Source organism: Chlorocebus sabaeus, chromosome 12, assembly GCF_047675955.1.
Source record: "Chlorocebus sabaeus isolate Y175 chromosome 12, mChlSab1.0.hap1, whole genome shotgun sequence".
Taxonomy (NCBI): Eukaryota; Metazoa; Chordata; class Mammalia; order Primates; family Cercopithecidae; genus Chlorocebus; species Chlorocebus sabaeus.
In genome coordinates this window covers 111,906,400-111,919,657 of record NC_132915.1, presented here as the reverse complement: position 1 = coordinate 111,919,657, position 13,258 = coordinate 111,906,400, and the positions used below count along the sequence as shown (strand labels likewise).

General features: G+C 52.2%; 1 protein-coding gene across 1 annotated transcript; it reads right to left on the bottom strand.

Moving 5' to 3' along the window:
• Positions 1-6,382: 6,382 nt before the first annotated feature.
• LOC103239648 (lipocalin 1-like) lies at positions 6,383-13,040 on the bottom strand. Its single transcript, XM_037987006.2, has 6 exons — positions 12,738-13,040; positions 11,296-11,432; positions 10,098-10,171; positions 9,739-9,846; positions 8,736-8,831; positions 6,383-7,844 (listed from the first exon to the last, which is right to left on the bottom strand). The coding sequence occupies exons 1-6, from the start codon at positions 12,846-12,848 to the stop codon at positions 7,819-7,821; spliced, it is 552 nt and encodes a 183-aa protein (XP_037842934.1). The 5' UTR covers positions 12,849-13,040; the 3' UTR covers positions 6,383-7,818.
• Between the last annotated feature and the right edge of the window lie 218 nt (positions 13,041-13,258).

The following is a 13,258-nucleotide window of genomic DNA, read 5'->3' as shown; positions in this document are numbered from 1 at the left end:
TAATTTAATATCTATAGAAACCATGTGGATGACTGGTTTGCTGTTAATAAATATGTGGGTAAATCTCTGCTCGGGGCTCTCAGCTCTGAAAGCTGTGAGACCCCTGATTCCCCCACTTCACACCTCTATTTTTCTGTGTGTGTATGTCTTTAATTCCTCTAGCGCCACTGGGTTAGGGTGTCCCCAACTGAGCTGGTCTCGGCAAGTGGCGTCCATCATGGGGGCTGGAATCCATGTCGAAGGGTTGCTGGAGGGACAGTTGGAACAGAAAACTAGCTGGAGGACACCCGAGTGCTCTTAAAGCAACCCCCGTGGTGAGTAAGAAGGGGAGCTCGGAAGCGTCAGGGTAACAATGGGACAGATATGGGGTCTGGTTCTTTTCACCTTGGAACTTTTTCACACTGATAATGAGGAGGAACAACAGTATAGTGAAGTAACAGAAGAGGTTACAGAGCAGGTTTATTTGCCAGCTGAACCTAAAGTGGCAAAGGAAGGAGAGGTTCATCTCTACCCTTCTGCACCCCCTCATTATTATTTTGAAGAAAATTGCCCCCCAGATCTTTCTTTTCCAGAGGACACTGGGCAAAAATAGTTGCCCCAGTGACTTGGAGCAGTGCCTCAAGTGACGACTCTTAGTTCTATTCAGGTAGGAATTCAGCAAGCTAGATGAGAGGGTGATTTAGAGGCTTGGCAGTTCCCTGTTAGAGTACACCCCCCAGATCAACAGGGAAATATTACAGCTACATTTGAGCCTTTTCCTTTTAAATTACTCAAAGAATTAAAAGAAGCAATAAATCAGTATGGACCAGGTTCTCCTTTTGTAATGGGACTGTTAAAGAATGTTAGTTTCCAGTCGGATGATTCTTGCTGACTGGGACACTCTTACTCGAGCTTGTCTAACTCCTGTTCAGTTCTTACAATTTAAAACTTGGTGGGCATATGAAGCTTCCATTCAGGCTGCTCACAATGCCCAGGCCCAACCTCAGATTAATATAACTGCAGACCAACTTTTGGGGGTTGGTGGCTGGGCTGGTTTAGATGCACAAGTGGTCATGCAGAGGAGTGTGCATTAGAGCTTGGGAAAAAATCACTTCAGGTGAGGAATAATACCCTTCTTTTAGTGCTGTAAAACAGGGACCAAGGGAACCATATGTAGATTTTATAGCTTGGTTACAGGAGTCTCTTAAAAAGATGATTGCAGATTCGGCTGCTCAGGATATAGTGTTGCAGTTATTAGCTTTCGACAATGCTAATCCCAATTGCCAGGCTGCTCTGCGACCTATCAGAGGGAAAGCACATTTAGTTAATTATGTCAAGGCCTGTGATGGTATTGGAGGTAATCTGCACAAAGCTACTTTGTTGGCACAGGCAATGGCAGGACTGAGAGTGGATAAAGGAAATACTCCATTTCCTGGAGCTTGTTTTTACTGTGGGAAGCATGGTCATACTAAAAAAGAATGTAGAAAAATTCAGCAAGTCAGCCTGCCAGATAGGGGAAAAAAGAAAACTGTTGAGCCTGAAATATGTCCACAATGTAAAAAAGGAAAACACTGGGCTAGTCAGTGTCACTCTAAGTTTGATAAAGAAGGGAACCCGATTTCGGGAAACGCCATGAGGGGCCCATCCCAGGCCCTGTTCTAAACCGGGGCATTTCCAGCTCAGGTCATTCCCTCAGCCCTGTACAATGTCTGTCTCCCGCCATAGCCAGCAGTGCCGCAGTAGATTTATGCTGCACAAAAGCTGTGAGCCTTCTGCCTGGGGAACTCCCACAAAAGGTCCCAACAGCAGTCTGTGGACCCTTGCCAGCAGGGACAATAGGATTACTTTTAGGAAGGCCTCATTTAAGTTTAAAAGGCGTACAAATACATACAGGAGTCATTGATTCAGATTACAATGGGGAAATTCAAATTGTTGTATCTACTTCTGTTCCCCGGAAAGCAGAGCCAGGAGAGCGCATAGCACAGCTCCTGATTGTGCCGTATGTAGGAATGGGAAAAAGTGAAATTAAACGAACAGGAGGATTTGGAAGCACAAATAAACTAGGCGAAGGAGCTTATTGGGTAAGTCAAATTACTGATAAACATCTTACCTGTAAAATAACTATTCAAGGAAAGAAATTTAAAGGTTTTGTTGATACGGGAGTGGACATTTCAATCATTTCTCTACATGACTGGCCTTCCATGTGGCCAATTCAACCCGCTCAATTTAACATAGTTGGAGTTGGTAAAGCCCCTGAAGTATAGCAAAGTAGTTATATTTTGCATTGTGAGGGGCCCGACGGACAACCTAGGACTATTCAACCAATTATAACTTCTATACCTACAAATTTATGGGGAAGAGATTAATTACAACAGTGGAGAGCACAAGTTCTAATTCCAGAGCAATTATACAGCCCTCAAAGTCAACATACAATGCATGAAATGGGGTATGTCCCTGGTATGGGACTAGAAAAACATTTGCAAGGTTTGAAAGAACCACTTCAAGTGGAAAAAGTTCCCGCCAAAGATTAGGATATCATTTTTGATGGTGGCCATTGTTAAGCCTCCAAAACCTATACCTTTAAAATGGCTAACAGATAAGCCAATTTGGATACAGCAATGGCCGCTAAGTAAAGAAAAACTGCAGGCTTTAGAGAAATTAGTTGCTGAACAATTAGAATATGGGCACATAGCTCCAACATTTTCTCCTTGGAATTCTCCAGTTTTCATCATTAAGAAAAAATGAGGTAAATGGAGAATGTTAACTGACTTAAGAGCCATCAATTCAGTTATATAACCTATGGGAGCATTACAGCCAGGATTGCCTTCTCCTGCTATAATTCCAAAAAATTGGCTTTTAATAGATTTAAAAGACTGTTTCTTTTCTATCCCTTTAGCTGAGCAAGACTGTGAACGGTTTACATTTACAATTCCTGCAGTAAACAGCCTGCAGCCTGCTAAGCATTGTCACTGGAAAGTGTTGCCACAGGGCATGTCAAACAGCCCAACAATTTGCCAGACGTATGTGGGGCAAGCAATTACATTACTCACTATATGGATGATATACTTTGTGCTGCCCCCTCTTGAGAAATATTAGCCAGTGTTGTGATCACTCGCAAAATTCAATTTCTCGTGCTGGTTTAATTATAGCTCCTGACAAAATTCAGATTACTACTCCTTACCCCTACTTGGGGACCTTAGTAAATGACACTACCATTGTACCACAGAAAGTAACCATATGAAAGAATAAATTAAAAACATTAAATGACTTTAAAAAATTACTAGGGGACATAATTGGATACGACCAGCTCTATGCATTCCTACCTATGCCATGAGTAATCTGTTTTTTATCCTTAGAGGAAATCCTAGTCTCACTAGCCCTCAGCAATTAACAAAGGAGGCTGAAGTCGAGTTACAACTGATTGAGAAGCAAGTCCATAAAGCTCAGATAAATAGAATCGATCCAGAGAAGATTCTAGATTTGCTAATTTTTTCAACTCAGCATTCACCTACTGGTGTTATTGTCCAAGAACAGGACTTACGAGAGTGGCTTTTTCTTCCACATACTAATTCACGGACTCTAACTCCTTGTTTGGATCAAATCGCTACCATGATAGGAAATGGGAGAACTCGGATTGTTAAATTACATGGATATGATCCTGGAAAAATCATTGTCCCTCATGAAGGCACAAATGCAGCAAGCCTTTATAAATAGTCTACTTGGCAAATCCATTTAGCTGACTTTGCAGGTATTCTCGATAATCATTTTCCTAAAACAAAACTGTTTCCGTTTTTGAAATTAACTAATTGAATTCTCCCTAAAATAACTAATTTTAAACTAATTGAAGGTGCTGAGAATGTTTTTACAGATAGGTCTAGTAACGGTAAAGCTTCTTATTCCGGCTCAAAAGGTAAAGTTTTTCAGACGTCCTGTACTTCAGCTCAAAAAGCGGTGCTTGTAGCTGTAACTGAGATATTGACTGCTTTTGATATGCCTATTAATGTGACTTCTGATTCTTCATACATGGTTCATTCCACCCAGTTAATTGAAAATGCTGAGTTATGATTTCATACAAATGAACAGCTGATGAGTTATCTACCCAATTGCAAACAGCAGTTAGGAGCAGAATGCACCCTTTTTACATCACCCACATTAGGGCTCATACACCTCTTCTGGGACCTTTGACGGAAGGGAATCAAATGGCTGATCGCCTAGATGCTACTGCAATATCTAATGCTCGACACTTTCACAATTTGACCCATGTTAATGCCTCTGGTCTCAAACGCAGATACGGCGTTACCTGGAAAGAAGCTAAAGCTACTATCCAGCGATGCCCAACTTGCCAAATGGTGCATTCCTCATCTTTTACAGGACGAGTTAATCCTCGAGGACTGGAACCCAATTCTCTTTGGCAAACGGATGTCACATATGTTCCCTTGTTTGGGAGACTAGCTTATGTACATGTATATGTGAACACTAACTTAGTGGCCTGAGCAAACTAATCCAGTAGGTGTCCCAAAAATAATGGTAGTTCAAACACCGGATTGCAAGGAGCGCTGACCACTGTTTCCTGGGATGGAAGACGGAGGCTGAGGAAAGCTTCCCTGGGTTCAGAATTAGACTTGGGGCTACCACCTCAGGGTCCCCTTCGTTATGTCACCCGGCGTCCCTCTCATACCCTGTTCATGACGGGGACCATCTTAAAGAACCTATCTGTCAAAGCTTAGCTCACCCTCCCTCTTTTTTGCTGCTGTCTCCTTTGACTAAAAGAAGGTGATCTTTTCGGCAACTTATTCTCGAATCTCACACAGTAGCTCTCATATTTAAAAAAAAAAAAACTATGAAAGTTTCAAAAGGGTGAAAATAGATATTACATTAGCCACACACCCTATATATACAGTTTTAGTAATTACTTGGGCCAGATCTGGAAAGGGTGGGGTGTACTGAACTAAACAAAACTTCTTTTATTTTTCCTGCCAATTTATGGATGAGGCTAGAAGACTTACTGAGAAGGCTTCTGAAGTTTTAGTTTTAAAAATTATGGAATCAGTATTAAAGCATTGTAAATTTCTTGATTTGCGTGGCAGGACAACAGGTAAGCTTGTCAATGTTTAGAATTTCCAGGTGCCAGGGCAAGCCTGCTTAGGAGACTTAGAAACCCGGTCACTCAGAAAAGCCAGCGTCTATCCCCCCCAACCAGCACGTGCCTCCCTCACGGTGGGTGCTAAACTGATTTCTAGAAGTAGTTCAATTTTGCCAATTTGATGAGCAATAATAAATGGCCTCTCTTTTTTATTTGATTACTTATGAAGTCAAACCTTTTTTTTTTTCGAGACAGAGTCTTGCTCTATCACCCAGACTGGAGTCCAGACTCGGCTCATGCAAGCTCCGCCTCCCGGGTTCACACCATTCTCCTGCCTCAGCCTCCTGAGTAGCTGGGACTATCGGTGTGCACCACCACCCCCAGCTAATTTTTGTATTTTTAGTAGAGACAGGATTTCACCGTGTAAACCAGGATGGTCTCGATCTCCTGACCTCATGATCTGCCCGCCTCGGCCTCTCTAAGTGCTGGGATTACAGGCATGAGCCACTGCACCTGGCCAAAGTCAAACCTTTGAATCAGCCTTTTGATCTATGCAAATAGCCTTTCCTATCTTTTGCTCAGTGCTTTTTTTCTTTTTACTTTCAGAGACAGGATCTCACTCTGTTGCCCAAGCTGGAGTGCAGTGGTGTGATGTCATGGCTTACTGCAGCCTCAAACTCCTGAGCTCGAGGGATCTGCCAGCCTTAGCCTTCCAAGTAGCTGCAACTACAGGTGCATATCACAATGCACAGCTATTTTTTTTCTTTTTCTTTTTTTAATTTGGGACTGCTTTTTTTTTTTTAAGTATTTTTTTTTTAGAGACAGGGTCTTGTTATGTTGCCCAGGCTGGTCTCAAACTCCTGGGCTCAAACCATCGTTTGGCCCCCAGCCTTCCACAGTGATGGGATTACGGGCATGAGCCACCACGCCTGGCCCTTCAAGGAGTTCTGATTTACATATGTATTTGCATATGTGATATGAATCTTTTGTCACTTTTGCTGCAAATGTTAATTTCAGATTGTTCTTTCCATTTTGATAGTGTTGATGATGCCTTTGATGTGCCAAGTTGAAAGCTCTCAACCTTTCCCCTGGTGTTGATACTGTCCGTGTAGGCACCCCATCCGCAAGTTATAGAAAGAAGTTTCAAGATGTCCTTCCTTTTATTCAGAATTGATCAGGAACGAATTTTAAGATAATGTGTAGGTGAGATAGCCAATCTCATTTCCCCCGATCTGTCTTGCCCATTTCCCTCCACACTATGTATTGAATAAATAATGCTTTTTTAGGACAGGCCATTTGTACCATCTCTGAAGTTGTTGTATACATTCGGGTTCATTCCTTGACTTGATACCCAGTTTCTTGCTGTTCTTTTGCCCTGAGCTAATGTCACAACGCTTCTCATCACTGCTGTTTGATATTAGGATAGAATGGTACAGCCATCTGCATGATGCTTCTTTTAAAAATGTTTGCAAACATTTATTCCTTCATGTAAATTTTAGATACAGATCTGCAGTTTGGGGAAAATCCCACTGGAAGAGTAATGGAATTGCTGAAGTGTGTGGGTGAACCTGAGGTTATCAACTCAGCGATGCTGAGACAGACACAGCACTCTCGCGTCGCTCTTTATCCCGGTCATTTTAGGGCCCCAGAAAAAGCTATTTTTTATGATCTTACAAATTCCATAAACCTCTCGTTACACGTGTGCTTTGTGAGTGTCGTTTTTCCTTGTGTTTTTCCAGCCGGGCTTGTTGATTTTCAGGAGAACCGTGGGGCTTCATCATCAGCTTCACCACCAGCTCTGGGTTTCGTTCCGTTGTGTTTATCCCACATGGGGGAGAAGCGGGAGAAGGGGGAGAAGGGGGAGAAGGCCTCACTGGAGGCGTTTTCGGGGCAGCCTCTGGCCATACCTGTCTTGGGAGTTTCAAGGACGACAAGTATCAAGTCCTTGACCCAATTTCCTCAGAGCCTGCCCTGCCAATGGGTGGCCCTGGCTCACCGGGAGCAGAAGCGGGTGCTGCCCTTCAGAATCCTGGGCTCGGAGGAGTGGGCGTTGGCCAGTCTCACCTGCCACACAGGTAGAGCCGTCCTTGTTTACCTGGCGGCTCCGCTGGACTCCTACGGGGAGCAGGGTCTGGAGCTGGGCTCACTCAGGGTTCTCGGACCTCGGTAGGGACATATGTGTTTGCTCACGGAGCATGGAGGCCGGCTCTCTAGAGGGTCCCCAGCAGACCCAGGTGAGGCGGGTCAGAGTGGAGACGAGCTGGAGTCTGAGAACAGCCTCCATGGGGTCAAGTTCCTGAAGGACACTTGGGGGCCACCCCAGCAGCTCTCGGGGGGTGCATCGGAGGCGCCTGGGGCTACAGTGTTGCACTCATTGTATATGTTTTGGAGGCATCTGGTGCTGTGGGCAGGAGCTCAGGGGGCTACGTGCCCCCTCCTCACCACCCTGGGTGTGCTCCAAGTCCACAGGCCAGGCTGGGGCATGCTGTTGGCCCTTGGCTGTTGGTTGGCAGGTGGTTGGTAGGACCTGGAGACCCAGAGAAGGAAGAGGCCTTCCCAGCAGGGGAGGGGACCAGGAGACAGGCAGGGTTGGGCCCCAGGCTGGGGAGCTTCGTTGGGTCCCTGAGATGCAAAAGGCTTCCAGCAGGCAGCTGGGGCAGTCTAGGCCACAAACCAAGGTGAAGGAGGTGGAAGGGGGGCCTGAGGGCAACAGAGGGGTAAGGGGCCCAGGCAGGAAGACTCCGGAGCCGCCAGACCTAGGCTCGGGGTGGGGGACAAGGGCCTGTGGAGCAGAAAAGAAAAAGTTGGTGATTCTGAGGACTTCACTCATTCATTTTGAAATCAATCAATCCATCAATCAATCACATAGCACAAAACAGCCGTCCCTCAGTGGCATCACCTGGCCTTCTGCCTCCCCATGTTGGCTGTGTCCTGCCAGGGCCCTGTGCTCTGTGGAAACCCAGTTCCCTTGGGGACCCACAAGGCCCCACCACTGCCCCACTCAGCCTTGGATCTCATCCCTGCCCTCCTCTGCTCGACTCCTGTTCCATCTGCATGACTCTTCTTCCAGGGAGCCTTCCTCACCTCATCCCATCTCAGGGCCACCCACCCTGGCTGCCTGTACTCACACAGCATGGTCAGGCTCCCCAAACCCTACCCTAGCCCCCACTTCCACCCCTGTAGCCCTTGCCTCTAACAAATCAGGTAATTACAACGCTTGCTACAACGTAACCTGCACTAGGGCTGGATGATGCGTCTATCTTGTTCTAAGTGAAGCCCAAACTCCCAGAACAGGCCTGGCCCGTGTGTTTGTTGATTGACTGAATGATGTGTTGGGAGGCAAGAGAGGGGAGAGGCTGGCTGGGCACTTGGCTCAGGAGGCAGGAGATCTGGATCCCTTCCAGCTCCTCCTCCTGGCTGTGCAACTTGGCCTTGTTACTGAACATCTCTGAGCCACATCTGAAGAGTGGAGACGGCATCGGGCCCCTATCATTGTGTCACGTGGGGCTGGTGAGATCCGGCAGCCCCTGAAGCAGCCCGCGCAGGCCTGGCCGTAAAGGGAGGGAGTGGGGATGGGCTACACCCTCCGTGGTGCTGGCTGGGAAGACCAGGCCCAGACCCTTGGGTCTTCCTCCCGTCCGGCTCCGGGACGTGGCTGGGGGGCAGTGCTCACCATCTATGTTGAAGACTGGGGCTTTCTGTAGGTGGAATTTCTCCACGTACTCCAAGTATCTTCCCACCCATTTGGGGTCCTCCTGCATTCTTCTGGCTGGAATCAGAGGAGCTGACAGTGAGGGACTGAGGCCTGGAGCCTCTGTCTTTTCTGCCCTCCTCCTCTGCGGAGAACAACGGGGAGGCAGAAGCCCTGGGCATCTGCTACCCCACCGCTAAGTTGCCATGGGCTGGGGGCTCGTCGGCCCACGGCAGCACCCCCTCTGCGACCTCCCGGGCCCAGCCAGCTCTGATTGCAGTGGCCCCAACCTTGTCTCCTCTAAACACAGGACTGTTCTGAGCACAGCAGGTAAAGTGCCCCTGGAAGGAGGGAGTCAGGCCTGGCCCGCCTCAGTGGAGATCCCCAGAGGGTCCCGAGTTCCGGCCTGGCGCCACCCTTCCCACCCCCTCAACCTTCTCAGCCCTGGGGCCTCTCGACTGCTGCTGTCCCGCTCCCCCACCCCATCCCGGGCTCGGGCTCCGGCTGATCCTCTGCCCTGAAATGCCCCCAGGCCCATCTATCTCCACCTGTCTTCAGGACACTGCAGCCCCTCGATGTCCCCGACTCTGTCCCCTGTGCCCTTCGAGCCCTTCTCCCACGGTGCTTTTACTTTCAGGAACCCCACAGGACCCCGAGACATTGCTTGATAAGGAGGAAGACAAGGAAAGCATTTTCTCAGTTCCATCCACTGATAATTCAAGCTCCCAGTGCAGCGCCCAGAGCCGTGCCCACCTCGTAGCCGACCCACAGTGCACGTCCTGCGTGGGGACACCCTCCCTGAGGGTGCGCTCAGCTGCAGCTCAGCCCGAGGCTGCCTGAGCCCTCAGAACACCCTGCACAGAAGGCCCCTCCCCGACAGGACGGCAAGTCTCCGCACAGACCCGGGAGTGTCCGGCAGCTCCTCCTTCCTATCTGGGAACCGGGGCACTGCCTCGGCCAGCGCTGGGGAGAGCTGGCCACTTACCCAGTAGCACCCACAGGCTGGTGATCTCGTCATCCTCAAAGCGCACGTAAAGAATGAGGTTGCTGTAGTCGGTGCTGACGAAGCGTAGGTGCATGCTGCCGCCCTCAACTGTGGGAGACCCCGGGGCCAGGTGATACACGATGCCTCGCTCCTCTGTCCCCCAGGCCCTGGACCCCCCCCAAGCCCTGTGGACAGTGCAGTGCAACCAAGAGGATGCACGGCCTCCTTCCAGCACCTGGTCTTCCCCCAAAGCCAACAGCCCCCTCCTGAGTGTTGCGGCCAGGACCGGGCGTCCGAGCGTCCCTTGCTCGCCTCTCCCCACTCAGAGCCCAGCCTGGATCCCGGACAGGGGCACTCACAGGAGCCTTGGTACTGGCCTTGCAACTGGGTTGGATGGACGGTGATGTTTGCTTCTTTACACACCCCTTCTCCCCTGGGAAAGGAGAAGGGAACCAGGGCCTGGTCAGCCTCCAACTCTGTCCTGTTGTCTTGCCCCAGGATATTGTGACCCTCTCAGGCCTCTCTACCAGCGGACACTGGGGTGCCACCAGCTGAGAGCCCTCCTGTCCTCCCCAGGGCATCAGCTCCCCAGGCTCAGGGTCAGCCTTGTCCTGGCACAGGCACCAGGGTCATGCAGCCAGGAGGAGGCGATGCCCAGGGGGTGCTGGGGATGGGGTTGGAGTGAGGAAGTGGGGTCCTCCTCATTTCTGGGATGACACCAAACCTCCTGGAGTGGGTTGGTCCCAGTCTGGCCTCGGCTCCGAACTGCAGGTCTTAGGGGCTGGGACCCTGCCTGTCCTGCCTGTCCCCACTTGCTCTGGCTCTGTGCACAGACAGAGTCCCTCACCCCCATGCTCTTGCCTCTGTACATAGACAGAGGACCCTCACCCCCATGCTCCTGCCTCTGTGCACAGACAGAGCCCCCCTTACTCCCATGCTCTTTTCTCTGGGGTCTTCAGTTTCTCATTTGGGGTGGGTACCCGCCAACCCCGGGACTCTGCAGGCCCCCACACGGTGTGTCTATGACTGAGTGGTTACTAGGATGTGGGTCTCACTGCCTTCAGAGCTGTGGGTGCAGGTGGAACAATGTGAGCTTGTTGTCGGTGTCACTGGGCTCAGCACAGCTTGTCCCCACGGCCGATTTTCTTTTGCTGACAGTGCAGCTGTCCTTGGGATTCCCTGACTTACATTGGGGCTGAAAGGGGCGTGGACCCGGGTGGCTGTGCTCCTTGGGAGGGGGTTGTTGGGAATTAGGCAACTTTCAAACACTGGAGATCGCACATTTAAAACGCCAGACCCGGGCTTCCTTCACAGCTGGAACACAGGCCCATGGCCCAATGGGCATGTCTGCTGCGACTGGACGTGGCCTCCGGGGCTGGGCTGGTGTTTCCTGCCCGCCGGCCTCTGGCAGCTTTCGAGCTTGCCCCTCTTGGAGCGGGGTCTTGGGCCTCAGCTTGGTGTGATGTGTTCCTCTGCCTCGGAACACTGTCACTGTCCCTTGGGGGTCCCTGGGTCTGAGAGTGAGCACCTGAGAGGGGTAGCAGGAGCCATGCTTACTTCCAGAACAGCACGAAGTCCACGTCCCCACCGTCCCTGGTCTGGATGGAGTGGAGAGCGAGCCTCAGAGGGTCGGCCGGAGAGACCAGGTTTGCGTGGCTGGCTGCCAGCTGCAGGGTGAGCCAGCGCCCCTCCACCTGCAGGGGTGCGGGCTGGGGCAGGAGAGGGCTAGTGCCTGGCCGTGTGGCACCCCCTCCACCTGCAGGGGTGCGGGCTGGGGCAGGAGAGGGCTAGTGCCTGGCCGTGTGGCACCCCCTCCACCTGCAGGGGTGCGGGCTGGGGCAGGAGAGGGCTAGTGCCTGGCCGTGTGGCACCCCCTCCACCTGCAGGGGTGCGGGCTGGGGCAGGAGAGGGCTAGTGCCTGGCCGTGTGGCACCCCCTCCACCTGCAGGGGTGCGGGCTGGGGCAGGAGAGGGCTAGTGCCTGGCCGTGTGGCACCCCCTCCACCTGCAGGGGTGCGGGCTGGGGCAGGAGAGGGCTAGTGCCTGGCCGTGTGGCACCCCCTCCACCTGCAGGGGTGCGGGCTGGGGCAGGAGAGGGCTAGTGCCTGGCCGTGTGGCACCCCCTCCACCTGCAGGGGTGCGGGCTGGGGTGGGAGAGGCCGGCTAGTGCCTGGCTGTGGGCACCAGTGGGCCACCCTCTGAGCTCTCAGGCCCCAGCTTTGGCACTGAGCATGGTCACCAGGTGGTCATGCCCCTCCCAGGGGGCTGCATTGGCAAACGTTCCCTCTTCCTGGTCTATATTGGCAAATGCCCATCTGTGGGTCCAGGTGGAGGATAAGCTGAGCTTCCTTCTTGGGAAGAGTCACCTCCCGTCCCCTTCTCTCAGATCTCTGTCCAATCCCCTTCCCCACTTGCAACCCTCACTTCTCTCGGTCCCGCACCCCTGCCCCTGCCTGCTCCAAGCTCTGTTCCCCTGGCCAGGGAGGGTAGAGGGGAGGGTCTGGCTGTGTGCTGGGCGTCCCTCCATCCCTGCACTCCCACCAGCAGCACCAGGACCCCAGGGGTCACACAGGGAGGAGGAACTGGGACCCTCCCTGCACCCGGGGCTGGCCTCTTCGTGTCACCCAGGGTGAGCCCTTCCCCTGCCCCCTGCCTGGGCCCAGCGTCTGGGTGCTCTGCTTCACTGGACGCCGCCCTGCAGCCTTCTCCTGAGACTGCTGTTGTGCTGCGGCTTCCAGAGCCAGGAGAGAGGGAAGCGCCCCGAGGTTAATCAGTGGCCGCTGGTTCCGGCTGTGCAGGAGGACAGAGCCCGTTCCTGCCTGGGTTGGACCCAGGCTCAGGTGCAGCTCACCCTCCAGAGCTGCTGCAGGGTCAGGCAGGGCCCAAACCCCAGCCCCCGCCCACCTGCCCCCACCCCGTGCACCTCCTCAATGTGACACTCGTGTCATCCCCAGCCCGTGTTCCAAGCCCGAGTCTGGGGACTGGACCCATGACACTTACCTTCTGCGCATCAAAGTCCGGCTGTACCGGCACTTCTTCCAGAGCCTTCTGGGCACCCGCCAGGCCCAGGCCGAGGGCCAGCAGCAGGAGAGGGCCTTTCTCCAGCGCCATGACTCTGGGGAAGGGAGAGTGCCCCCAACCAGCTCCCTCCTCTGTGCTGCCCAGACCCACCCCACCTTCCCACCCGCCACCTAAAAGTTCCAAGTTCCGCCGCAACCTTACCCCAGGAATGACGCCGCCTCCCCAGCACCGCCCAGCGTCTAAAGTGATGGGAAGCTGTTGTTTGGACTGGGTGTGGAGTGGCTGTCGGGGCAGTTTAACTGCATTGCACGTCTGTCCTGGATTCTGGGATGAGGCCTGTGGCCTGAGGGGGGCTGGAAAGAGGGCAGAGGAGGATGTGGGCTCATTCAGGACTGCAGCCCCTCCTCCCCAGGCCCCCTGGCCCCCAGTGTGTTTGTCCACCGGCTGCTGGAGCCACGAATGCCAGGATCACCCTCACATCCCTGTTCACCTCCTGCTCA

Bases quoted from the DNA above. Each gene is read 5' to 3' on its own strand.
- LOC103239648 (XM_037987006.2), bottom strand. From the start codon at position 12,848: ATGGCGCTGGAGAAAGGCCCTCTCCTGCTGCTGGCCCTCGGCCTGGGC. The intron at 10,172-11,295 runs GTAAGCATGGCT...CTCCTTTCCCAG, and splicing joins GACTTCGTGCTGTTCTGGAA to GGGAGAAGGGGTGTGTAAAG. The intron at 9,847-10,097 runs GTGAGTGCCCCT...GGTCTCCCACAG, and splicing joins AGGCCAGTACCAAGGCTCCT to TTGAGGGCGGCAGCATGCAC.